Source organism: Larimichthys crocea, chromosome I (assembly GCF_000972845.2).
Source record: "Larimichthys crocea isolate SSNF chromosome I, L_crocea_2.0, whole genome shotgun sequence".
In the NCBI taxonomy this organism is placed as follows: Eukaryota; Metazoa; Chordata; class Actinopteri; family Sciaenidae; genus Larimichthys; species Larimichthys crocea.
The window spans coordinates 5,977,258-6,004,756 of NC_040011.1; the positions used below are offsets into that span (position 1 = coordinate 5,977,258).

Here is a 27,499-nt window from a genome sequence, read left to right on the forward strand (position 1 = left end):
TGGACATTACAAGAAAATATTAGTCTCAGGAGAAATGGTATTTCAAGAGAGAAATATTTCCATGTTAACTTTGCATAGCTAACTCATTCTGATAGCTGGCTAGCTACTACAGTACAGTTTGGTCAATATTAGGATTGCTAGCAATGCTAACTTGATAAATCCAAGGTCAAATGAGAACCAGACGATGTGTCTCATGTTAGATCTATCTTATCCTAAACCTCTCTTACTTCCTTCTTCCTTTGAGGTTTGCTAGTCTAAGTGTTACAAATTAGATTCACTAAACTCTCTGTACAAACTTCTCACTAATAACACAATCACTGTCCCTAATTTAGTAGTTTGAGGCAGCTGTGGGAGAATTTTCCCATCACTTCCGCACAAGTTTGTATGCTGAAGTATGCCAATAAAAATCATAAAAACCTCTTTGTAAATTGGCAACCATGATTATGATGATATTTTGAACAGAATATTAAGTTTGCATCAAGTTTGTCTTAGTTACACAGTTTATTTTAGATCATTCCTAACTCAGTACGCATCATATATTATGATTTCAGGTAAAATTTGTGTTTTGTCGCCCATGTGAATACAGGCAGATCTGTATATGACTCTAAGGAATTGAATGAGGCACATTGTGCCAAATAAAAACATTGTGCATCATTCTGGGGAGTACTGGGGACATTACATATCACTATAGCTTCATTAAACCCCTGAAAATCTACTGGCACTTAGTTGGTGAAAGTTACAATAATGCAATGCAAAGATAAATAAGAAAGGTGGCATGGGCTGGGTTTATCTGGCCAATTATTTTGATAACTTTCCACTAGAGGCCCCTTTTGCATGGTTGGCCCAAGCCCCCACCTTGTACATAGCATGGCCTGTCTGCACTGCACCCCTGGCATTTCCTGTAAGTAAAAGTGGGACTGGGCAAAGCTGGCAAGTAGCACCCATTTCAATAATGGATACCAGATGAAGGGTGTGTATATAGGTGCGCATACCTACTGTATATGTGTGTGTTCATGAGCTTATGTGTGCAAATCTTCCTGTAAACCTCTCACTGTAATACCTTTACACAGAGACACACAAAACACACAACCTTCCCTCTCCAACAACCCTGCAGGAACTTCAGCTTCATCTATTTTCCTTCCCATTTTCCTTCTACTTGCTCTTTGACTTTCCAAAACAAGATGAATCAAACGATGGCTCCATCCAGAGGTCTTTTATTTTTAGACATGGAGCGATCTCCAAGACGCAAGAGTTTATCCAATATAAACACATTCTGGTACAAAGAGCACATGTTTAGACATTCTTAAGATTTCTTTGCAGAACATAAACTCCCCAAACGCCACCTTCCCCAACATCTGCATGTATTATACACTCACATACACAAACATACAGAAAAGTATCTGACACCCCCTAAGGAATTATATTTCCTTACGATAAGCTCACAACTTCAGGTTGTTTAGGTTGTTCCACATGGAGATCAACACCCATTTGATGCACAAAACTATAAGAAAATCTGCAAATACAAACATTGCTTTTTCTTGTGATTCATTTAAAACAAAATATTTTAACTCTTACCTTGACTTCACATTTCTTGTGGCAAGCTACACGGCACACTGGATAAAACAGAAAAAGAAAAAAACGAAATTAACTTCACAGCTCATAAAAATCTCTCAAACATTGTGGAGAAATCCAAACACTGTGGTCCAGCCTAAATCATGACATTGAGTAGTTGTCAAGGAGGTATGAAAAGGCAAGAGGTTCATTCAAATTCCACACAGTGTTTGTTCTGTGGTCTAAGTCAAATATCATCTGCTGTTAGCAGGCTAATACTGCCCAATGTTAGCTTAATACTCTTTGAATATCAAAGACTTAATGCATTATACTGAAACACTAACACGATTTGAAAGAGCTGACATCTATAGACGTTTAACAATGATTTTGATCAGTAGAGCACCCTTATTGAACTTATAATGGTAAAATCAATGGCATTGTGTGAGTCATTCTATTGAAACTGCTCTGATGAATGACTTCAGCACTTTTTATTCACCACACCAGAACACTGCTGCACAGATGCTAATCGAGTTATATAGACAAAATTGAACTGCACATATTAAAGAAACCATAAGACTAAACAACTTGCAATTAAATGAATATCTTTTGATATTTTGTAATCCTCTTTTAGACATATTGTGTACAATGGTTTGCCTTTGCACTGTGCCGTTTATGTAGGTTGATGGGAAGGTCTTTTGCGCGTATTTGGTCATAAACAGTAATATTTTGACCTGATGCTGTTGATAAAGTAATTGACAATCAGAAGATCAAGGTTAATTCAATCCCACAATGGGAACCATAGTCCAAGTTCAACAAAAAATACAAATCAAATTTTACGGCAATAGTTGTCCTGACATTACACGTGAGACCAAAGATGTCAAAAATACTCGTGGTCCTACATGAAAAGTCACCAAATCACATTATTTGGAGTTGTGTTTCACATGACCTAGTGAATTTAAGTCCGACAGGTGCCCACATTTTAGCTTTCTTTTGGAAAATATCTGGCTCCTTAGCCGCTAAATCGCTCAGCAGCATATTGATAACTGTATGCTGCTTTGTGCTGGTCAGTGGGTTTATCAGAGCTATTTTGCTAAAAATATCTGCTTACTTTGGCTGGAATCAACATTGATGAGATAGGTGGGAGTGGACCGGTGAAGTTGTCTTCCCTGACACTGAAACAATGAGCTGAAAGATGAAGCTAGAGATAACTTAAATTTATAAAGCTCAGTGGAACTGATCGAAACTATGGAGTCAGGTAATAAGTGTCAGTGGGATTGTCACTGTGCCTGACCCCTTTCACATAAAAATAGTTATGTGATCCATTACTGATATGAAAATATTGTTTATAGCCACTTTAACGGAAATGAAAGAAGTCCCAGTGTGTTCACAGAAGGTCATGTTATGTGGGAGTCAGATTTGAAAGGAATTCATAAAAACCTAGTACACAATCAAAAACAAGATAAACGACAATGTTCTACTTTTGAATTTTAACACATTTTTTGCCAGCTTCCCTTCAACCCCTTAGGCCCCTCTCTGTACTCCCACTGGGTCTACAAATAAGGGTCAATAGGGGAGAGCACCTGGACCAGTGGCTCATAAATTGTCAGATCCCCACAAAGGACAGAAAATAAAAACACAGCTCAGTGGGCAGAGGCGTAAGCTTTCCAAATAAAGGAGAGGACTGTATGCTTTTACTGGAACGTGCTACACCTTATGTAATGAGTTATTCTTCCTGTCTCGACCCACATTTTTCAAAGCAAGTGTAATATCTATTGTGATTAGTTAAGTCATTGTTATAACTTTGGGAGGTAGCCAGTCCTCACGTTGTATAAGAATGGAGATCATGTCTATGTTTAAATATATTATATTGTCAGTCCTATTTTTTCTACTTACACTCCCTAATCTTTGTTGTCTCACATATACATTATGCTTCCTAAACACTTTGTTCTCCCTGATATATGTCCCTTAATGACACAGTATATTTCTCAAAGAAATTCCCTAAACTGGTCTGGTGTGTCAGATTTAGTGAGCTATCTTCCATGTTGGACTGCCATGTTTGTACAATAGCCCAGAAAAGACAAACTAAACATTAAACAGCGCCTTTAGTTTTGTTCTCTCTGTGCTTTCATTGGGCTGAATAAATACATTTTAAAAAGATTGACAATTATATTTCAATAACTTTGAATGCCTGATGCATCACTTTTCCATTAAAAGAGTGAACACAGTGGGCCAGTTCTCAAAAGTGCGTTATCTTTGAGGTAACTAACGTGACAAATCCATGAACAAAAAATATTTACAACCGACTTTATCACATATTGAAGTCAAGAGTTGACATCTGATCTTTCCAAGGCCAGTCAAACATCAGACTGACTGCTCTGATGAATTTATTCAGATTGCTAGATCATTAGAAACCTTTATGTCTAGATTTGAGTTTATCATAGACTTCTTTTTTTTTTAAATGTTGTATTTATGGGTTTGTTCTTTTATTTCTAGCAACTTAAATGTTCATTAAACTTCTCTGCAACTCTATAGTTTCTTATAAACTTAAAATAACGCTTAGCCTTATTCAGGGTCAAAGGCTGAATGTTCAGAGGAGTTAAGGGGGTCAACCAACAGCTACAAGGCAATGAATCTTTTCCAGCAGACATTTATTTGTTTTCAAAGACAACACAATCAGAATAAGAGTCTTAAGGAGACTTGTATTTTTGTAACCAGCAGTTATGTTTTACTTGATTGACATGTCACTAATAAAACTCTTAATACCTTAACTTACATCAGATGTACAACAAACTGATTTTCAATGTTCAGCCTAAAAAAAAAAAAACTACATTTCAATCAACTGGTAGACAAGAAGCGTATATGTGCTGAAACACAAGAAAGTGAGAGCTTCATTTTTAGAGCCAAATATGTAATTACATCATGGTGCAGTTAGTTTCTATTTAGGCACACGCAGTACTATATTTGCACTTGGGGGGTAACGTTTAAAAAGTCACTTTGACTTCTTAATTAGAGACCTTCAAATGTGGGTGGCACCATGAAATCCTACCGGGATACACACATTTCCAAGACTTCCAAACATACTTAAGTTCCCAGGGTCAAACCAAAAAGAGTTCTATATAACGTGACCTAGATAGTCGGAGGGAACAGACTGTGAGATACATTATTTTACTCAGTTTTGAACAACATACTCTGAATGAGGTTCACATTTTACTCAACTCTTGATTATCCAAAAGAAACCCACAGAGGAGGATGTAAACTTTCAGTTCCATATTTTGTCCTTTTTTTCAGTTAATCAGATAGTTGATTAATCATTTAGTCTATAAGATCTCAAAAGTGTGAAAATCACCTTCAAAAGAGCTCCTGGTGACGTCTTCAACAATATGTTGTGTCATCAGTCCAAAACCCAAAGATATCCCATTTATAGAAATACAAAAACTGAGAAACCAGCTAATTCTTAAATTTGAACAACTGAAACTTTGACATTTCTGCTTAATAAATACTTCATACATCAATACTTCATCATTATTTATAAAGAAAACTGTCAACAGAGACATCGTTTTGGCACTTTCACCTTGGTGTTTTAGTTTTTAGACTTGCCGTTTTTCGCTTTCTTTTACCTGCATGCAAAAGTGTTAATGTTCCCCCATATTTCAGTTTTTTTTTTTTTTGTACAATTCACAAGAGTGAAAGTCCACTGAGGCCTGAACAAAGTACTTCTGACATACTAGATGTGACATAAGTCACATGGAATGTCCTCATAGATGTGAAATTCAAAACATACTTGGCTGTTTGCTTGATAAGCATAAAATCCATGTGCATGTCCATCAAGACAATGTCCAGTACCGTTCCCAGCACGTGAGTCCCCAGTAAACAACACTCCTGGGCCACATGGGAAGAAGCAGGACTTCCATATTGGGTGTGAAAGCTCTGAGCCCAGAGAACGCCGGTTAGGCTTTACCTTGTTAGGAAGTTGGAGCTTTGGAGAATAAACAGAGCAGAAATGTTCCTGGTGGAGGGAAGGAAGAAAGGGGAGGGGGGGAGTGGTGGTGTAAGCAGAGCAGTGATGAGGATGGATGCAAGATGAGGAGAGAAAAGAAGATGCCAGAAGCAATAGGAGAGAAGACATCTAAATGGAAAAGATGAATAATAAAGTGGGAGGAGATGCAACAACTGTTCGCATCAATCAAATCAAAGAGAGGACAGTGGGGATGGGAGTTGGTCAAAACGATGATGAGGAGATGAGATGATGGGGAGTGTGGAACACCAGTTGCTATCTGACTCTGTGTCTGTGGTATGCTATAACACATCCGAGGGGGAAAAATGATAGAGGTGGGGGTGTGTGACTGGGGCTGGGTGACTTCCTTCCCCTGGTCCCTTGGAATGAGTGTATACTCCCATAGGGCTGGGCTGGACCCCCTTACAATACTGAGCACAATCAGAGAGCAGGGCTGGAGAATTTCCTCTTCTTCCCCCCCTCACTCTCTCTGCATCCCTCTCCTTTTCCTTTTTCTCCCCCTCTCATGCACAATCAAACAAACACGTGAGCGCCAACATGTGTACATACAGTGTATTGACATCCACAGTACCTCACCGCCTGACTAAGACTCTGAAAAGGGACACGTTTTGAGCTGCAGATGGTGCTCATGATGAGGTGAAACAAGAACCAGCAAGGGCCAAAGTTTGTTAGAATTGTAATTTTGGATGCTGCTTAAGCAGACTTATGGTACATGGGCTTACTTTCTACTTAATGATGACAATAATATTGTTTATTTAAATATTTATGTACCTATTAATGGCCCCACCAATTAGTGGCTTATGACACTGTCATTACAGGTTTTCGGGCTAAATTCGGTATATACTGAAGTCAAAATAGAGAAACAAAGATTAGTAGGATCAAATCATCTATCTTTTTTTAGCTAATTCAGGTGGTAGCCTATAGACCATTTTCACAGCTGGAAGGCAAGACTTTACTGTACTGTGATGTTGTTCCCCTTTTCTGCTTTAAAGATAAAATAATGGCAAAGTTTCCACCCATGTGTGTGGTAGTGTAACGCTATTTGTTTTAAAATATATTTTATTTAAATTGCAATCCTGCTAATAATCCCCATTTTAATAAACATAACTATAATCTGAGTATGTCCTTTTTCCTGTAAGTGTAATGGATTACAAACCTAATAAGTGACTGATCTCCACAAAGTTATCTCCTGGATGAGATATTAAGATTAGAAGTTATGGGCTGAACTATGTTTTTTTTTGCCACACCAGCTTTCAGGTCATGTAACACACCCTCAGAAACAGGCATTAGATGTACTTATCTGTTACACAAAAGTGAGTGTAAACAGCTCATGACTAAACAGCTGAAAGTGTATGTTTCATGTGCCTACACACTCTGATACTTGTTATGGACTCTATGCGCTCACTTTCGTTTCTGTGTAGTATTAACGTTAGTAATTATTGACAGTCAGTCAGCACTATCCATCATTTGACTCATACATGGGGTGTCATCATTCAGCCCACACATCTTTTCCAGCTAAGATCCCTGCCAGTGTTTGGTTTCTGTGGCTAAAGCCCCACCTTTATCCAGCTGCTAAGGCTTTCCTAACATGGGAGATTCCCGAACACACTGCAGAAGAGCAGAATAAATTTCCCATGGACTTGTTTTGTGTACTCTGTGTCATGTGTTTGCTTCGACCTGACAAAACACAACTTCTGTTTGTTTACTTTACTGTCTGGGAGTATTAGTCAGACCTTGTTTGGTTGAAACAGCTGTTTCCCTTGATACATTGATGTAGCTACCAAAAACACGGCAAATGAATGTGTAAATATGACAAGAAGCCCGACGAAATGTGGACAACACAGTCTGCACAAGTTCAGCTTTGAGGTTTGTGCAGAAAATTTTGGACATTTATACTGGAAGTCAGTAGCAGTTGTAGGCTAAAGGTAGTTCAAAGGTTTTGAATGACTCTGCTGCCTCCTGGTGGCTGTAAGAAGAGCTACAGGTAGGAGACAAAATAGTAGCATTGGATTATATTTTATGAGATCCATTCCTCTTATTTTTCCCTAACTGTATAATGTGGATGTTTCATGACTATATAGTACAGAAAGACTCAAAAGTATATATATTCAGTAACAAACAGCATTACAAAGAAGGGTGACTAAATCAACTGCAGTACTGTGAGCAATGCACTGCATGATCCATTTATTTGCTCTTCTGGAGCCTTCAATCATATTTGTAGACATGTAGAGGTTTGAAAATGTTTGTGAATGATCAATAACTGTATTATTAATAATAAATGTTGTAATATCCATCTGCTGATGAAAACTGTGTGACATAATCAACAGCTCCAAAACGGTGACTCGATCTTCTGTACTTCTTTTTGCAGGTGAGGAATACATTTTAATTTTAAAAACGACTTGCATTCATGGAAAAAGTCTGTATGTGTGTTGTTTAAAATAAAAATGTGAATTAGCAAACAATCACATGGCATAGTTTTATCAAATTTATTGTGTTGTATGGAAGCTAAGAACGGCCATGCTTGCAATTATTTTCTTAATGTCATTATATCAAGAGCACCAGTTAACCTTTTTGTTATCGACATAGCAGCTTGTTTTCTTCTGATAATAATGAGTTACATTAATTAAAACACTGATTTAAGATAATGTGATAATTCATCAAAAATGTTGCAGCCAGACAGGTCTTGTCCAAGGATTGACCTGAATGTTATCTCACAGAAAGATGTAATGCAGTTTAAATCTGGGTGAGTTTATCAACCGATGAATAAAAAGCAAACTGGTACCAACACAGGAAAACACAGCTGTAAGATTTTCCAAGAGGAATGGGAGCTTAAACCTGACACAAGCATGCTGAGCTGAACAATAGATCCAATTCAATTCAATAGCCTTGAGTCTGAAAATAAAAAGGTTCAAGTATAGTTCAGTTGCAGTGTTTCAAACACTCCATCAGATGGCTCCCTCACTGCAGTAACTGCTCTGGATCTCAACATGGACTGTGTTGTTTGTTGAAACGTACTGCACGTTTCACCATAAATCACAGTTTAGTTACATTATGGTTTAATTTAATAGGTAGTTTTGTGAGAACATGTGTGACACAGATGTGGGCATGCACAGAGTGACATGCAGGCAGAGGAGAGCGCAAAAGTTCACCTGCATGCACAAATCTCTCCTATGTTCACACTGACAGAGCATATTGCGCCTCTGTCCTCTAAGAAGCCTCATTGAAAGTCATTGTCTGGTCAGTTTAGTAGATTAGGGTAATGATATTAGACTGGGAGACAGTCACTATCCATCATCCAGAGAAAAACCAATGGTCATCTTCATCCATCTGCTCTACCTATTAGACTAATGACTTCTGCCAAAAGCAAGGAGTGTTACCAAGGCAGACAAAACAATGATGGTAATGGAGTGAAATGCTATTCACTATATACTTTATATATGTGTGAACATGGCTGCTGACTATACAGACTGAGGCAATCTTTTATATCATAGTAACACATTTCCACAACTTTATGTCTCTCTGACAACAACAATGCATGAAACAAAAGCGTTCCATGCAGCCAATTCTGCATGTGTGATTGTGTTTTAACCCTCATTGGGATTTCTGCATACCATCTGTATGAGCTCAGCAGTCAAGAACAGAGCTATGATAACCTTCACTCTCCCTCACACACACACACACACACACACACACACACACACACACACACACACACACACACCTGCCCCTGTGGTGTGTCTCCAGCTACTCTTTGAAGATCAGTGTTTACAATGAATCTCTTGGGGATGGCCATGTGTATGCCTCGGAACAAGGACAGAGAAACAAGAGCTACACCCTTCGCAACTGATTTTTGTTTTGAAAGTAAGATTTGTTTGTTTGAAAGCTGTAAGAAATCGAATTTTAGTTTGTTTATTTATAAACAAAGAAATGAATAAGGTGTCCTCATGAATTATATCAAGTACTAAATCATCTGTGGTCAAATTCTCACTTGTACGTTCCCTGTTGAAGATACAACAGCACTCCATTGATCTGTGCCTGTACACAAACCATCTATTTAACCTGAACTGCACCACAGTGAATGAATATAAAAGCCAGTTCCTGCCCTCAGGGCCAGTTCTCCAAAAATACCCTTCCACCCTTTTTTCTTTTTTTTTTAACTGGAAAACTATGGTCCTGACCTGCGTCGACATGCTATTGTCAAAGCAACTAACACCTTGTATCCTGGCAACCACTACAGAGAGAGGAAGTCGAAGGGGCTTGTGTCATTACGAGACCATGTGACTGGAGAATGTTAGTAAACAAGAGCAGCAGAAGGGCGGTACTACATGGCTGAGGGAGCGGCTGGATCCTGTAAGGCTTTATTATGAAGGACAATTCCTTTTTAGAGTCTTAAAACATTGATGCGTCTATGTCTGTTTTAATGGTAAATGCTAAATACTTTTGGGAAACAGGCTTATTCATTTGCTGGAGAGTTAGATTAGACAACCAATACAACTCCTATATTCATTAAAAATGGAGGTATGACCAGAAGAGGCTGGGGACTGCCCACCACTTCAAAAGCACAACCACCTTTTGTTATCAGTTGAGCATGAAGGACAACCAGTTAGCCGTGGTCAGAAGCCTGAAGTGACCTACTGGTGATATAAGGCTGGAATAGATCAGAGCAGTATGCTGATGCCTGCAGGGCTCTATATGTGAAAACAAGAACCTTAAAAGGAATACTGAACTTGAGCCAATATAAAGCCGATAAGACGGGTGTGAGGTGTTGTTCTTCTGGACCTGGTCAACAGCCTTGCAGAAGCGTTCTGGACTATTTGAAGGCAGTCCAGAGACTTGCTGAGGCAAAACTGTCAGTCTTTTATACATGTCAGGCTTAAAAGACATACAATTGAATATCATTAACACAACAGTGATAAGAGATACTTTTAAATTTACTAATAATTTGACCTAAGGAAAGTTTATATAAGGCAAATGACAAAGGACACAAGACAGAACCCTGAGGCACACCATAGAAAAGAACAGCGGTTGTCCTAAAATGTCCCGTTCACCAAAAGCTTGTTTCTCCACAGCAGCTCGTATCCTAAAACAAAAAAGCCTCTTGCTCTGGAGGCCTGTTGTTCTAAAAATACACTGAGAGCAGGGAAACAGCTAGCATGGCTCTGTACAAATGTAACCTACCAATATTAGGAACATTAAAATACTTTATTTTGTTTAATCAGTAAATAAACAACAGCATGTTGTTATTTATGCACTTTAGAGAAACAAGATATAATGTTTTAAGTTAACACAGTCAGTTGTTTCTCTATTTTGTGCTACACCAAAATCTTTAACTCACTCTTGGCAAGAAAGCAAATTAAAGTATTTCCTAAATGTCAAACTATTCCTCTAAAGGGATAGTCCAGTTAAGGGATGGGGAACTTGGAAATAAAAATAATGTTTTAAACTGTTTTAGCAGAGACTGAGACATCCTGACTTTTAGTCTGTATACTGTAGATGTCAAGCTCCAAAACACACTGTATCCTACACTTCCCATGACACCATTTGCACCTGCAAGGGCTTCTATAACAACTTTAACTGTAATAAATTTATATCTCCAGATCTTAAGACTTAAAAAAGCTTCTCTAGAGCCACAGCATCTGTTCACACATCAACAGCATCCAAAGATTGGTTGGTTGATCCTACAGTAATGTAAAATCAAAAATATAAAGCAGTCAAATACTTACTAGCCTTTGACTCTGGCACTCCATTTTGCACATTTCTTCTAGTTTTGACAAAAATGAGAATTTAATGGATGTTTAAATGTTTGTTGTACAAGTCTGCTGTTCACTTTGTGGTGTCCTCATAAATCTGTCTTAAGCACATACACACAGAGACACACATACACACCATTTGCCCAGGCAGAGAAAATCAAGCTGACGTAAATTAAATCAGAATAGACTGAAATGCAGCCTTGTCATGGTGGTTTATTTATCCTATAAATCATTTCTTACAAATGATGGACCCAGGTGCTGTCTTGTACCATTTTATGATAACATTTAAGTGACTGCATACACCACTGAACATTATTTATCCAGAACACAGTGATCGGAACAACCTGCGCAATTCATGAAAACATTACTGAAATATAAACATAATTTTCATTCCAATATCTAAAAACTCCTTTTTAGGGGAAGGAATGGTATGTTTAGTTAAGTGCTCATTACTTAAATAGTGTAGTGATTATTTTCTTTTGATATTTAGTAAGTATGGGAGGGTAAGATTTATTTTCCATGCACATAACATATTGCTTTTATTGAGGTTGTGGGTATAAATACTGTTAACAACACTGTCTGGTTCACATTATTAATCTGTCTGTCTGTCTTTTCTAAGAAGCTCTGATGATGAAGTAACTTCAGAGGTCCCACCAGATACAAATGTGCTTCTGCAAAATACTGTGTGTAGCACACTGAGCATGTGAATCAAAGATGTCAATGTCAAGAATTAATGACATACACATCCTAATATGCAACAACAACATCTGGACCAGATAGATCACAGAGTAAAACTCAGAGTAAATGCAGGTGGTGAACTGTGTGGAATTTTATAAGCCTTTCTTTCAGCAGTAGATCCAGAAGGCGGGGTGGTAGTCAGTCACTTATACAACCCACTTTTCCCAGACAATCACAGTTTCAAACCACAAGCTTTGTACTAAGTTGTACTAGATCTATGGCCACCACACCAAACTAAGGTTATTCTACAAAGCTTTACTGTTGGCTTCAATGTGCAACAGTGTGATTGTGATTGATCGGCAGTGTTGAATTGACTACTTTTCTAGCATGAGCACGGGCCTGCACACAGTACAGCACAAAAGCAAAATGTCAAACAGTCTTTAGAGTCCAAAAAGATACAAATGTGTAGAGAATGCTCTTGTTTTTCTTAGCTGTGCCCTTCAAACATCTACCCGTCCTGTGTCAGGTTAGGGAAGTTGCAAGCTGAATATCCCCCTCCTGGTGTGCCAAACCAAACATCCAGTCATTTCCGCATGGTTTCATTTGACGTTATCTGTCTGAAAACAGACATTTCCACTATAACATGATGTGGTGAGTGGACCAGGGTCATATATTCTTCGATTTTGTTTTAACCCACGTGAAGCACCAGATGGGAAAGGTTTACTGCATGTTCGGAAAATAGTGACCACATTAAAGTCTATTATGGAATTACTTTCCTGCAGTTGTTTTCTGTGTTACATTATGCTTCAGTCTTACCGTAACTGGCACCTGCACGGAAAATGCCATGACATATTTGTATAGCATCAAAAATAAAGCAGTAAAGTGCATGTTTCACATAGAAAAACATGATTCCATCTCTATCCTATTTAAGGTGATTGCATCAATCAAATATGCAAATCACTCATCATCATCATCATCTATCAAATGCATTGCCTCTTCAGTAAACACCATTAAGGAAATTGAGAAGCTGTTAACCCTTAGCCTCTCTGAGGCTTCTTTTGCCCTCCTCTGTCACTTGACTGACCCCAGGTAACCTCAGATGACCCCTCATTTAGACCACTGATGGATGTTGTAACAGATATTGCCTTCATTGTCCCAGCTGGTTGAAGCAGTTATTGCAGATTCCCCAGAGCAGGCCTTTGCTCTGGGTTGGGGAAATTAAAGAAATCAAATAATTGAGTTTGTGGGTTTGGTAAATACTAATTGTGTTTGTGTTAGGCATTCATAGCAGATTATATTTTGAAAGTTGACCCAAGCTGGGACCTTATGTGAACAAGAGCAAGGCACTGCGTTGGCAGTAAATAGTCCCACAACAAAAAAGGAAGGATGTGATACGATCTTACATCTAACAGGCTTCTACAAAACAATAGCAAACTGTTTGTGGCTCAGCTAAAAGGTTACTGTCAAGTGTTAGCAGACTTCCTACAGTCACATTTTACTTACAACTTACAGAGGCATTACACTACATAATTAAAGGCACCATGAGAGGGTAAAACTTTTGCATTGAAACGTTTGACAGTCAATATTTGTAAAAGTTATTAACAGTCAAAAATTGGTTTAAGTGCTCAGCTTTGAGCAGGGCTCTTTGGTTTCATCACAGGCAACATGTTAATTAGTTCTGAACTAACCCTTCAAAAACACTAACGTTGATCAATAATGCAAACTAATCGACAAGCAGTGGAGTCTGGAGTCTGGTGAGTGATAAAAGTCTATTCCTGGGCAAAGAGGTCTATCTCTGTAGGGACCCTTTCCATAATGCTACACAATTATAATTATACAATTAATAATCATAAAAAGGTGCTGGATACTAAAAACAAAAATAAGCACTCGCAATTTCGCTGTCACTCAACACTGGACAAATTAAAAGAATGTATTTCATTAGTTCCAAAAATCTGGGGTAGGGGAAATTGGGATCCAGGTTGACTTGTTCACTTGTTAACTTGACATCAGGCTGAAAAGCAGTGTTTTGCTGCCCTCTCTGGTTGACAGTTTAAAACCTGTAACAACACCTAACATTGACGTCACTCTGTCCTCAAGTAAACCTGTAAGGTGAAAAGTTAAACCACAACACCTCAGGAATCCTCAAGGGTTGTCTTGGACCACCATGAAAACAAATGATATAGTTAGTCCAAGATATCAGAGTTTTAGGACAGGTGACTGACCTCGGCAGATGAGTCCGTCTTGGACGATGGTCTGTTTACAAACGCTGCAGTGCTTGGCCTTCTTGAAAGTCTTCACCCGGAAAGTATGGGAATGAAGAGCCTCCAACTCCTCTGGCTGCAGTTAAGAAGACAACGACAAAAGAAGTGGAATGTTAGTGTCAAAATGTTGTGACCTGATGGGACATGGGATGTCCAGGTGGCATGAGTCATTGTTTTACTTTCTTTTTCTTTTTTGTGCAGCTGCAGGTGTTTCGCCAACACCTGGCTACACGCTAACATATGTACATACACACATTCATGTCAGAAGTGACCCCTTTGCCAAGAGCATTACAGGCAGATCATTTCTACTTTTATGTTTAAATGTTTAAAACATTCTGTATATATACATATAATGGTACAAAGAGAAGTCCACCTAGAAAGTACAAGTTGTAGGGGCTTAGGTTAGCAGAACAACTAGAATAAGGAGAACACAGCCTAATATCTGTTGTTTTCCTTCTTTCTTTCACCCTCTTCCTCCCTCTCAACTTCTGTCCTGTCATCTCATTTCTCTCCTTGCAGGTGTGTTATGCAACTCTTTGGAGAAACTCTCTGACAGTGCTCCCCACCCAGTTAAACATCCGTCTGGGTCTGTCTGCAGCCTGCTGTTTTTCCTCTACAGTATACCATCTCACTCCCCTAGTCCTTTTCCTGGCAGCTTTTGTAAACTTGGCATTCAGCAATGCTGGAGTACAAACAGAAAAGTCAAGCTTTGGAAGTTTGATTGTTTCCTGCGGTGTCTTTACGCGAAACCTGTATACTGTTTCCATTTGCTCCCTAATGACCAACCTTGGGGAAGTGTGACATCATTTCTATGGTGTATTTGCTCAGCTGGTCCTCATTTTTGCTTTGAGGATCAGCCCTATGGGAATAGTGGTCCAGTGAAGCTCCCTGTAAGCTAAGACAACCTTACCAATATTTATATTATAGTTATTATGTTGTAAAAGTATTTAGCCACAACAGTTTAATATTGCATCAGATACAGTCGAATGGCATTTAATGCAACCTGTAATTTCCCAATTAACAGGGGTGGTATTGGTGAGTGAAAGAACATAATACAAATTTTACTGGTCATTTCAAAAGATTTACTTTTGGTTACTTTACAGATCAAATAATACATAATCAAAAACCAGAAGAGGCAGAGGCAACATTACAAACCCTTCCAGTGCATACATATTTCTAGAATACATGTCTTTGATGTACCCAAATGCCCTTAATGTACATATGTTCTATACAGGGATTGAAGAGAAAATGTGGATGTGTTTTCAAGGCAGGAAGTGCCCGTTTAGCATGGTGTTCCAGACATGAGGCTTCTATTAAGTGTGAGTGCATGCTGGACATGGCTAAAAGTGGCCATGTGGTTGGCATATTGGGAGAATTCTCAAAGGAATTTTCATATGGGAAGACCATAGAATCTCAAAGCATGGCAAAGAATATCTTCTAAAAGAATTCCCAGTCTACCAACCACAGTAACCTTATAACCACTAATGATCCCCCTTTTTTTTCTTCTCATCAATCCAAAAAGGCAACGTGTTGGAAAAGCGGCTTAGGGTGTGCAATCACAGTGCAAACCTAACACTTGAATGATAAACCAGAGTATCTGTTAGACTGTCCTCCCTCCTCAATTCACCGACTGTCCTGTTATTAGCAGAAGGAACTGACTAAGCAGAAAGAAAGGAAAGCCCCTTGTCTGTTTCCCATAATGTCTTATTTCCAGGCAGTACAGATATGAAAAACTCTCATTACACATCACATTTAGTTAAATTCTACTTCTCATCCTACTGTATATCTATAACAATTGGGTACTGGTCATGGGGAGTCCTAATCAGCCAGTACAAACTTGTTTAATGTCTTCACTGAAAGAGCTTCATAAAGTTTAAGGACTCCAGGGGCACTGAGTTTCAAAGACACTGGTGTTTACCAGGCAGTGGGTTGCCAATACATAGGGCTTCAGCAAAAAAACACCAGAAAAATGATCCAGTTAAACCTGGATCAACATTTTCCTCAACGCAATATGATGTTTTCTGGCAATGCTCTGTGTCGAGTAATCGAATATTTGTAAGCGGACATTTCTGGTAGGTTACTAACTATTAATGTCATACTTTTACAGATTACCCAGTGACTGTCATGATGAAATATAAAATAGCATTTGCAAGAGTTGTAAATCTTCTGTGACAATGACATAAATTTGTCTGGGCTCGGCTGTGGCCGCAGGTGCAGATCACACCCGTTCTATCGCACCCGACAATGATTGTGATTCCACCAGAAGTGCAGCACCATTTCAGACGTGATGTAAAAAAAGAAGAAAAGTGTGTAACAAAAAACTCTAACATTTTAGCTAACAGAAATCTCTGAAAGGCATTAGGATTCTCCAAAAAGACAGCACTCTATATATGAATAATGTGTAATTACACATTAGGGATTCATGAAATTGGTGGTTTTTCATAATCCATGATCTTATTTAGAGGTTTAGAAACTCAAACTGATATGACCTCTGATGTTTTTCAAGCTCTACATGACAGTTCAGTGTTTGTATTTCAGAGCCACATGGCAACAGCAGGACAGCCGACCCTTCATTCCATCTCCCAGCTACGCCTTGCCACTACATAACATGATTAGCTTAATCTAGTTAGGCTGAAATAATGACCATGGCTGTGCAAGACGCGCCATGTTGGCAAGGGGGCTTTTCTGGGGAGGGGCCAAAGGGTCCCTGCCTGGCATCCATACATGGTGTTATCCAAGGCGCCGCCATGCCAAAACTCCGGCTGGCACCTGCTGGGCTGGGAATCTTTATATGGATTTCAAGGGATTGGGAAGGGGTGATAAGTGGGTTTAATGGTACTCTGAGTGTGTGTAGTAATTGTGCATGAGTGTGTCTGTCAGTCTGTATTTTGGTGTTTTAAAGGGGGGACTTCAACTATTTCTTCTCTGTTCTGTCAGAATGACACCAGGCTTTGTGGGAATCGATACCTCTGGAATGAGGCAGTGCACATGCTGTGTTTGGACCCCAAACAAATCCTCTGGTTTCACTTCAATATTGTTTAGGAGTCAACTGTCAACATAAAAGGAGTCAATATTCTCAGCAGACTGAATTTGACCAGCCCCAGGCGAGTGTTAGAGAAACACCCTCTTTAATCGCTTTTGTCAAAGTGTCTCCTCTCTAACCACATCATCCAAAACAGTCATTAAGTTCACAGGAATGGAAGTTTTGGTCTGCAGTGAAGTAATCGGTTTTGGATGAAATTACCACATAGATATTTGGGAAAGGACATTAACTAACATTATGCTTTTGTTGTATAATACAATGTTAATTTTGTAAATAAATATCAAAGAGATGACTGACAAGCATACATCCTTCTCTGCACTTGTGTTTTCTGTTTAATGGTTTAGACATTTTCCAGATTCCAAATGAAATTACTTCTGCAGCGTGGGGTGGAACACTTTAATCAGCCCATGTTGCTATAGCAATATGCAATGCTTTTCCACTGCAGATGCATTTTTGTCTCTCCCCTCACTTCCCTGTCCCAAGCAACTTAAAAGGGTCCAGTTTGTAAGATTCAGGAGGCTCTACTTACAGAATATGGCAGAAATGGTATACAATATTGTTGCTGTTCCATGTATCTATACTTCTGATGATTTTGTCTATTTGAAATGTGCATATTCTCTTCAGTCTGCAGTCAGCATTTATAATCTTACTGACCAATGAAAAGAAAGATATTTTGTGACATGATGTATGCTTTGTGATCTCTCTGAACTGAGTCAGACTGATGATAACATGTCAGTGTCAGATGGCGATTAGCCTGGATTATGCTGATTTCTAAAATCTAAATAGCCAAGAAAATCTAAAATAGTAATACAGCTTTTATTGGGCCAATGTGCTACGTGGGCTCAGAACCAACCACACGTCATTAGAACTATTTAGTTAAAAAAAGAAATGATCTTTAAAATGCACATATCAAATTTTGCTCACAATCCATGTAAATCTATTTATTTAAATGTATTTAAATATTAAATGGTAAACTACTGCATAAACATAGACCTTCATTTCTGGTCCTAAATGTGTCTCATTACAGTGTTTTAGGTTTATTTAGTTTCTTATTTAGTTTCTTTTCTATATCTACAGAGGGTCCTCTTTCACAGAGCTTGCCATGTTTCCACAGTAGCCCAGAATGGACAGATCAAACACTGGCTCAAGATAGGGACTCTCACATTCTTTACATGTTTTGCTACCACTGTAGTTTCTCCTTTACACTAGGATAGAGAGGGTGAGGCGACGGGGACGCAATCAGCAACTACGCTGCTAAATGCCACTAAATCCTACAAACCTGTGAGAACAGAAAGTACTCTTCTCCCTGTTCTCCCCTTTTTCAACTCACCACTGGTTCTAACTTTTCCACGCACCAGGCGCCAAATATTGCACTATGACTTTTTCTAAAATAGTTTAGTCACGTCTGAATAAAACACCTCTGTCAGAATGACACAAAACCATGACTAACAGATAGAGGAAGCCAGCAGTTATGTATTCCAGGTCTGTGAAGGACTTAAAACTTACCTTAAGCTCTCACTCTTTGTCTCTTTCACTCACACACACACACACACACACACACACACACACACACACACACACACACACACACACACACTCCTATACATTTCTGTGTTAAACAGGCAGAATGTCTCAATCTAGGAGTCTATTCAGTGGCCTCTTTGACCACTCTTGAGCCTTCTCACACTCTCCCAGCCTCTACCCATTCACACGCCGGGGCTTATCCAGTAGGATGAACACTGGGGGGGTCTAGTCGTCCACTGGTATGCCACTTGTTCTGTTTTGCACATTTATCATTCTCTTATTTCTGGGGGTATAATGTGCATCGGGATATATTCCTTCAACTTTAAGGGTTTAATTCCCAATATCACTGGAGTGGTTGGTAGTCTAACACATCCTTCTTGACAAAGCCAAACAAAAGGCAGATCACTTCAGCGGGCCTGTCTATTTTAGTCTCCTTGCCCTCATCAGAAATCCAGGCTCCAGTCATTTAACCTCAAAACACTATGTAAATATGGCACAGAGCAATATAGCAGGACGCTCTCTTTTGTGAGCCTTTAATTGTTCCCCATCATTAGCAATGCGCCTGGCGCCCAAGTTTGTTTGTTGTTTGGGGGGCCACTAGAGTATACGGGGAGTTGCTTGGGGAGATATGGGTGACAGGGTGAGGTGTGGGGGTGGGGAACACAGAATTAAAGAGTTAAAGACAACCCTGACAGTTCGTTCGGAGATGTGGCCCTCACTGATTATTTCCTGTTTCAACGTGTTGCAAGGGCCATGCAAATAGCCTCGGCCCTTCACATTCACGTCACACTTTGGGCTCTCAAATGGTCCACAAAGGAAGGAAATGGTTTCAGACAGGCAACGGAGACCCCCGAAAGCTGGGGTCAGGGTGTACACATACCCCCCTCAGATCAGGCACTGCAGCTCCTGGGAACAGACTCCGGTTCCCTTAGAGACGCGCGCATAATCTCCTGCCTCACACTCATTAGCACACACGGGCAAAACAGGCACTCTCGTGTATAAAAATGTGCAAACACACACACACACACACACACACACACACTTTTGCATCAATGCACACACAAATGCACACACGCCCAACCATCTCTCGCACAACAAACACTTTTCTGCACTGATAAAAGATCTTGAAGAAGAGAAAGATCCTGCAAACATCATATTCTTTTGTAAGCGCTGGTTGTGTACACTTTTTGATCCTCACAGTGGTGTGTGTATGGGTTGGGTTAGTCTACTGCTGGCTGCAGAGTTTCTCTTAACTATCAGGAGCATTTTTGCGCTGTCATTTTTAATTTCACAGGAATTCTAGGAACCCTCACGGGAGTTGCTCAATTATCCTACCTTAGCTTTATCCCCAATCTCTGATGTTTTTCATAAAAAGTCAGCCCACTCACAATTTAAAGCAGCTTTACATGGTTGTTTTGGCCATTTAGGATAAAAACACAACATTGACATACCATCACTTTATAAAGTTGAAATGTTAGACATCCAGCACACAAGGAGCAACATAAGCATTCATTTGAGGTTGTGTTCATAACCAACTAATCAATATAAGTCTAACATTTAGTCTCCTTTCAGCTCTGTTTTGGTCTACACTGACTCCTGATGGGAACATCTGTGTATTTAATTGATGAATGCTCTTGTTGCTAACTTTGTCTGTGGTCCGATGGTGAGGAGGTAGCAAATAAGTTAGTCAGTGCTTGGTTGTAAAACGTGAAAATATTGGATTGGAAAAACAGTTAAATTATCTAATATACTAAAAATGACAATGAGTTCATATTTATGAGCATGTCAGTTGGAAGTGAATCTGGTGTGAGATGGAATAAAATGACAAGCAGAGCAACAAATCAGGGATAACGTGTATTCCAGTTTCTTTGAGTGCGCAGGAACTTGACCTGGATGTCAGGATACTCTGCCAAAGTAAAGACAGGCAGGAAAACAGCCAGACAAGCAGACAGGAAAAGAGAGATTAGCAACAGACAGACAGAGAAAAAGACCTAATATCACACTGACTGACATCTATTCTTGCAACTCAAGAAATGAAATACGTGGATCATTATTATATTATGACTACATGATTATTATTGTACAAATTATCAAATCTGGGGATCTGGTATTTGTCAAATACTCAGTCGCAAATCTCAGATAGCAGTTTTTATCTCATAATGGCTATATTTTCGAATCAATCTGTTGACACTAAGCAGCTTCAGCATGTGTTAGGTAATGTTATAGTATGGAGATAAATCCTTCCAGACTCTGCTTTGCGACAGACATTCCAGCCGAATAAGGTAACCAAGAGGCTGTTTTTCTCCTCAAGTTTTAGAACGCAAAACTATTACCTCAACTGCTTCGAAAGGGTGACTCATGCAGAGACACTGATTTCACCTCTGATTATGCTGGCATTCACTTTCAGCACTTCATGCATTACCTCATATACACATGGAACCATGTTTGCATGTGTTCAGTGCACATGCACACTGGGAAGCACAGAGAGTCCAGGTAACATCTGACACTTTCATGCTCAAGTTTAAACTGTAGCTTGTATGTAATGCTTTGTTTGTATGTACAGATGTTACATACAGTTCAGCTTATATTTGGGTTAGACAGTCTCAAGGAGAAAATACCAAAATATATATCACGTCCACATTACTTGAATTAGATTGGAATATAGACGTTTAGATCTATAGCAAAAGTCTTTTTAGCAAGGTAGCATAAAAAATAATTAAACTATAGTGTAAGGCATTAATAGTTGTAATGCATTAAAAAAATCAGTGTGTCAAAAAAGAAAACAGCATTTTATAGTACATTTTAATTAAGTGCATTTACTGCACGTGGAATAGATTTTTAGAAACGTAAACCTGTTGCAATTCATTTTTGCAACCCTGTATCTCTGACCAGAGCAAACAATGTTCAGTTCCTTAAAAGAAACTGTCCATCAGGACAAGATTGCCCACTTAATTTCATATTTACATTTACATTCCCATTTCTTTGATAAATCTGTAAAATAACACCAGTAACATCCTGTCAGACAGGGTCTCACTGTTAAGCTGTGGCACCAAAGGCAGTGGAAGAAGAAGACTGCCAAACATGGATGTAAACGATGCAGGATTTCAATTACTTCAGAATAATCAGCTTCGCAAATGTTTTATGAGGAAGGAAATGCACTCACTTTGTTGGACCTCAAGGATCCACACGATTCAAATATAACAAAGAAAACTCCACAGGGCACCTTTAACAATGGATGTCCGAATGTGATCATCGGCCACCGGGTGTAATTATTACCATACTCTGACCCAAAACCCTCAACTTGATTCTGCTGAATAGTTAACAACAATGTGAATTCTTGATGTTTATGTTCTTAGTAGTGTAGTGTGAAAGAGACAGGCAACAACACAGAAAGACGGGTAAATGGACAGAGAATGGCAGGCTGACTGACGAGACAGACAAGCATGAGCAGTCTGGCCTCCCTTTCTGTGTCACAGCGATTTCCTACAGTCTGAATGAAGTCAATGAAAAGCATATACACATAGGCACAGAGCAGCACTACATCATCGCCCCCACCAATCGGAGGCTATTGTTTGTCCTGGTGGAGACAGAAGACTAAACGAGACCTCTCCAGTCAACTGGGTTAATCAGTGAGTTAGCACGCCACGTCTCATATGGGACACCATATGCATGGATGGACATTTTAACAAGACACACTGGGGTGATGGCCACATGTCTCCATCTGTGACTGCGTGTGTGTGTGTGTGAGAGAGAGACACTTGCTGACTCAATGAGTGTGTAAGCAAGTAAAAACTACATTTAGCATTCATGTTGCACAAATGTCCTCTCAACACACATCTTCTGTTTTGTCCTTCCTTGCTTCCCACTGGGCTTTTTCCCCCTTTCACAAGGCAGCTATTCTTCATCTTTCTCAACTAAACAGGAGCTACCAAGAGCCAACTGACCTTTGACCTTTCTCCACTTCTGTTCTTCCCCTCTGCTTGACCTCTTTCCTCCACATTTTCTGCCCTCATCTAGTCAAGACTTTCTCCAGCTCCAGCTGTAAATCCAGCTCATACTCAGCCTCTCCTGTTTATCCACCTTTTCCCAAAACCCCTACTCCCTCTCACCCCCCTGCTCTAACCCCTCTCTCTCTCTTCCCTCCTGCTGTCACGTGACTATAAAGAACACAAACTGCTTTGCTAGTTCGTGCTGAAGGTGAGCGGGGAAAAACAGAGAGGTTGTCACTTTGAACTAAAAGTAAATCAATGAAATCCTTGTTGTGATCAGTGTGCAATCACAGGGCTTCGTTTGATGATGTATGATCCAGTTACAGGAGTGGCTTTGTCAAAACACTCCACCAACACAAACACACACATACACACAGCTGGCTGGAGACAGGAAGGCTCCCACTAAAGGGGATGCAAGAAAGGCTGGCGGCTTACCAATTTGCATCTGGTGTTGAAACAGTCCTGCTTGCAAAATCTATTCTTTGCCCGTATAAACTGTTTAGGTCCTAAAAATCATGTACTGAAATTGTGTTTATAGTTCCCCACATTCACTGAAGTTTTCTCAACCTTTTTTCAATACCTGGGAATTACCCTCCCTTGAGAGCTGAGAATGAAAAACATTGTACTGGCTGTTTACACAGAAGCAAACTTTTAAGAAGAGGACTGTTTATTCCTTTCAATAAATATATATATGTATATATATATATATATATATTATATATATATATATAGACTCAAACATGCATGTTTCCTGCTGTACATTCAATAGCAAAGGTCACTCTGGCTCTGGTGTAATTTTGCATACTAAACAACTGAAAAGCAAAAAAAGCACCCACACCACAGGTACAAAATCAGACAAGGAACTTTTTACCTTACCACCCATGAGTGAAAAATATGTGCCGTTAATTCCTATGAGTCATCTGCTATACAATGAAGTGAATTATCATCCCACCCCAACAAGAAATGGCAAGATAACGTTATGAGCATGAGAAACACAAGATTAAACAACAAAGGAAGGATCTAGCAGAGGCTTTCTTCCTTCAACAAACACAAAACGCCCACACTACTATTTTCTGCTGATCCCCATATTTCTGTTTACCCTTTTGACTCCATCACATCTGACACTAATTAGCTTTTATCCGCGCATGTCTGAACATTGTATGTATCCGTACTATTCTCTGTTTTAGACATGCTGCATTCAACCTCAATTTGTTATGACTGTGATTCAACTTGAGACAGAAAAATACTCCCAACAAGCTGCAAATATTCCCAGATTAATCATCTAATAAACTCTGAAAAGGCAAATAGTGAGCAGGAAAGAAAATGACTCGACAAAGAGTAAGCCTGGTTCCAATTAAGGTTTTTAGCCAACTTATCTTGAATGACATGTTACAATACATTCAACAGTTGAAGAAGGAAGTGTCTGGGAATCCCCTAATTGTAAGCAGGCTACTAGAGGACAAGTGCAACCAGCACCAATTCACAGCTAAATACCAGAAAGAAGAGAGGTTTCTTTTTTTCCTTTTTCTAAACCGTTCCTTCCTCCCTTTTCTTCCGCTCTCTGCTTCCCACTAACCAAATGGTCTTACAATGAACAGTCACCTGCTTTTCATTTGGGGGAAAATGCACCCTAGGCATTCCAGTCTCCCCCCCTTGCTCCCCTCTCTCTAGCTCCACTCTCTACATGTATTTCATCTCAGTGAGGTGGATCCCAGGGAGGAAATTACTCAGTCATCCAGAAGTGAAGACAGGGGAAAAAAATACCTTCTTTTTCACAGACCATCAGCAGCACTGAGAGTAACACGGAGTGGTCAACTTGTCTTTGGTTGTCAGGATTTGGTAGTCATTCAACTTTCTGAGTTATAAACGGGGTGATACATCAGAAAAAGTCTTTTTGATTTTCTTAAATTTCGAGTATGTGTCAACTATGTGAATAACTGACTGGTATCTCTGGGATTGGCTCAAAGATAAGCTCCAACCATCCGTTATGTAATGTAACGGATGGTTGGAGGCTATAACTGGTTACTTGAAAGTGTTGCTTTTTTTGGACAACAAAGTTTTTGAGAAAATGTCAACCTCCATCATTCTGTGCAAAACATTCTTTAAAAGGTAAAAAGTTCACGTTCAAACCTGAACATGAGACTAATTGCATATTAAATTAGTGTTTTTAGCCATGCTCTAGTGATGGGAATGTGAGTCAGATATAGGATTTATTGCTATGAAGTTTCAGATATTTTAAGTCCCCACAGGTGAATTGTAATAACTTCCGTGGCACCTTGAGTCGTCAACTTAATTAAACATCAGGTCAAAAACAAAAAAATTGAATACTTTAGACTTTGGTTTAACAAATGTTAGCAATAAGATGGTGGCTATAATAAACACTGCATCTGCTAAACAAAGCTAATATTGCTGTTCCTAGCATTTAGCTCAAAGCACTGCTGTGCCTGTATGGCTCTAGCCTTTAATTTAACTGTGTTCATCACAAATTAATCCCATCATTCCAAAAATGTCTTGCTGCGTCTCAATTAGTGTACTTTCCTACTTACACTTATTTTGAGTACATAAGTCAATTCACACTGTCAATTACAGCAAAATGCAGTGTACTGTAACGACATTTCTTGCCCTGAGTGATCACCATTTTGGCTACACAGCAGAAGGGGAGCATTGTAAAAATGGCGACAGAGGTAACTGCTGGAGCTGCAGCGGTTCTGGTGAACACCACAATATACTAAGTTGTATGGTGGTCAAATGTTGGTGCTATTGTTCAGCAAAGCAGTAGTAGCGGTAAAATGTTGTAATTGTCATTTCCGTTGCACAACGGCTGTACTCACATTTAGACAACACAACCCTGTCTAAATTAACCCACTACGCCAGGAAGCACATAGTGTACACTGTGTACTACAGCAGTGATTCTCAACTGGTGGGTCGCGACCCGTTCTCAGTGGGTCGCGGGCCTTTGCCTGGGAAAAAAAATGTTAAGAACAAAATCCTGTGCTTTTATTTTGAACTGGATTTTTTATGCCGCGGAGTGCCGTCTATTCACAAGCCTTGTAATGTTAATAGACACCCACCAAACTGCACCATCTTTTCATTAAATAAATTTGAGAAGTTGAAAATTTTCCTCAATTTGGGTCACGGCCAGGGACGGACTGGCATACCGTGCACTTGCCCGGTGGGCCGACGTGCTATTTGGGCCGATAAGTCCCGATATATATATTTAACGAGTAGTTAGGCTGGTTAGGCTATGGCGCACGAGAAAAAAGTTCGCCTCGGAGGCTGCTCTGGTCCAAAATGCCAGGGCCGGTTTTTTGTCCCAGTCCGCCCATGGTCACGCCTTGTCCTTTAGGGGTGATGGTGGGTCCCGAAGCCAGACCAGTTGAGAACCACTGTACTACAGTGTACTAGTATAAGTATTCAAATTGAGACACAACATAAATATCATCTAACTTCGACCTGGTTGAAATGACTGAATCAACACATCTGAGCAGCTCCCTGAGTTAAATATACTGTTCTAAATTAAATTCTGCTATCTTACTGTATGCACACATCTGTTAAGCCCAAGTATAGTACATGACAAATGATGAGCCACATGGTTCATGACTACACAAACATTCAGTTAACTATGTCAGCTTTCTTAATTATAACCCAGATGTCTAATCACATTCAAGTTTAATTTGGTTTGCACTGCAAATAATCCACTTCTCAAGTCACTCTCAGAAAAGCTGCACAGTTCTCCGTCATTTACAAGCCACAGGACTTGTCTTGTGCAGGTTTCTTTGAAAATATGGTGTTAATGGAATTAAACAAAATGACGACTGAACCTTGACTAGTCTAAGTCTACAAATATCGAATGAAACACAAGAATACAAGAATGACAGAAGAGTGGAATACAGTAGTACAGTTTTTTTATTTATTTAACTTTCATATAATTCAGAATGACTGGTTCCTTCCTTTTTTAAATCTTGAAATACTTAACTGGACCCAACCAAAAGAACAAAGACTGTCCATATGGTTTTATGAGGTGATTTTTATCAGCAAAAGCACCTCAGGCATGCCAGACAAAAATCTGAAAAAGTTAGCAAAACAAGTGTTTTAGTGCCAAAACAAACACTCTGCTTGTAAAGATTCCAACACTATTTTGTGATTTGTTTTGCACAATGATGCATCCAACAATAGTCTCTGAATCTGCTCATCACCCAGTATGTCCAGCTGCTGTGTCCAGATGTCCAGCATGAAATTTAATGTCCCTCTTCTTTAATGTTGTATTGCCTTATTTTTTGTAGTTCATCGTTTTGATTTTGTGTCTCCAAGTAATCTGCCAGGCACCATCAAGTGTAAAAAACATCTTTATTATTGTTGTAACACAATTACATTGTGATTTTCTGGCCTGGATTCAGGTATGTGTTTTGAAATCTTATGACAAATCCATATCAAGCAACTCATAAACGTTCTGTTCCATTTGTTTTTACTGAAAATCTCAAAATCAACCCAGAAATACGCTTTCTGTTTTAAGAAAACAAAGCTCTGAACTTTCTCTCACAGCATTGTGATATAGCAGACTATGAAAATAAATTTGGAACAAAGATGGCTATGAGCCCCACATAAAAGCATGAAGGACAGTCCTTGCCAATAGCATTGATTCAGTGGGATAAAACAAGTTTAATCAAAGACAGCCAAAGTTCATCACA

General features: G+C 39.3%; 1 protein-coding gene across 2 annotated transcripts in view; it reads right to left on the reverse strand.

Moving 5' to 3' along the window:
- Nucleotides 1–27,499, reverse strand: part of tns1b (tensin 1b) — a 160,411-nt gene that overhangs the window by 94,426 nt on the left and 38,486 nt on the right. For both annotated transcript variants that reach the window (XM_027277342.1, XM_027277366.1), the window contains exons 2-3: nucleotides 14,217–14,331; nucleotides 1,576–1,613 (exon numbers count right to left, since the gene is read on the reverse strand). In XM_027277342.1, the coding sequence (XP_027133143.1) occupies nucleotides 1,576–1,613; nucleotides 14,217–14,331 (153 nt within the window). The remainder of the gene's footprint in view (nucleotides 1–1,575; nucleotides 1,614–14,216; nucleotides 14,332–27,499) is intronic.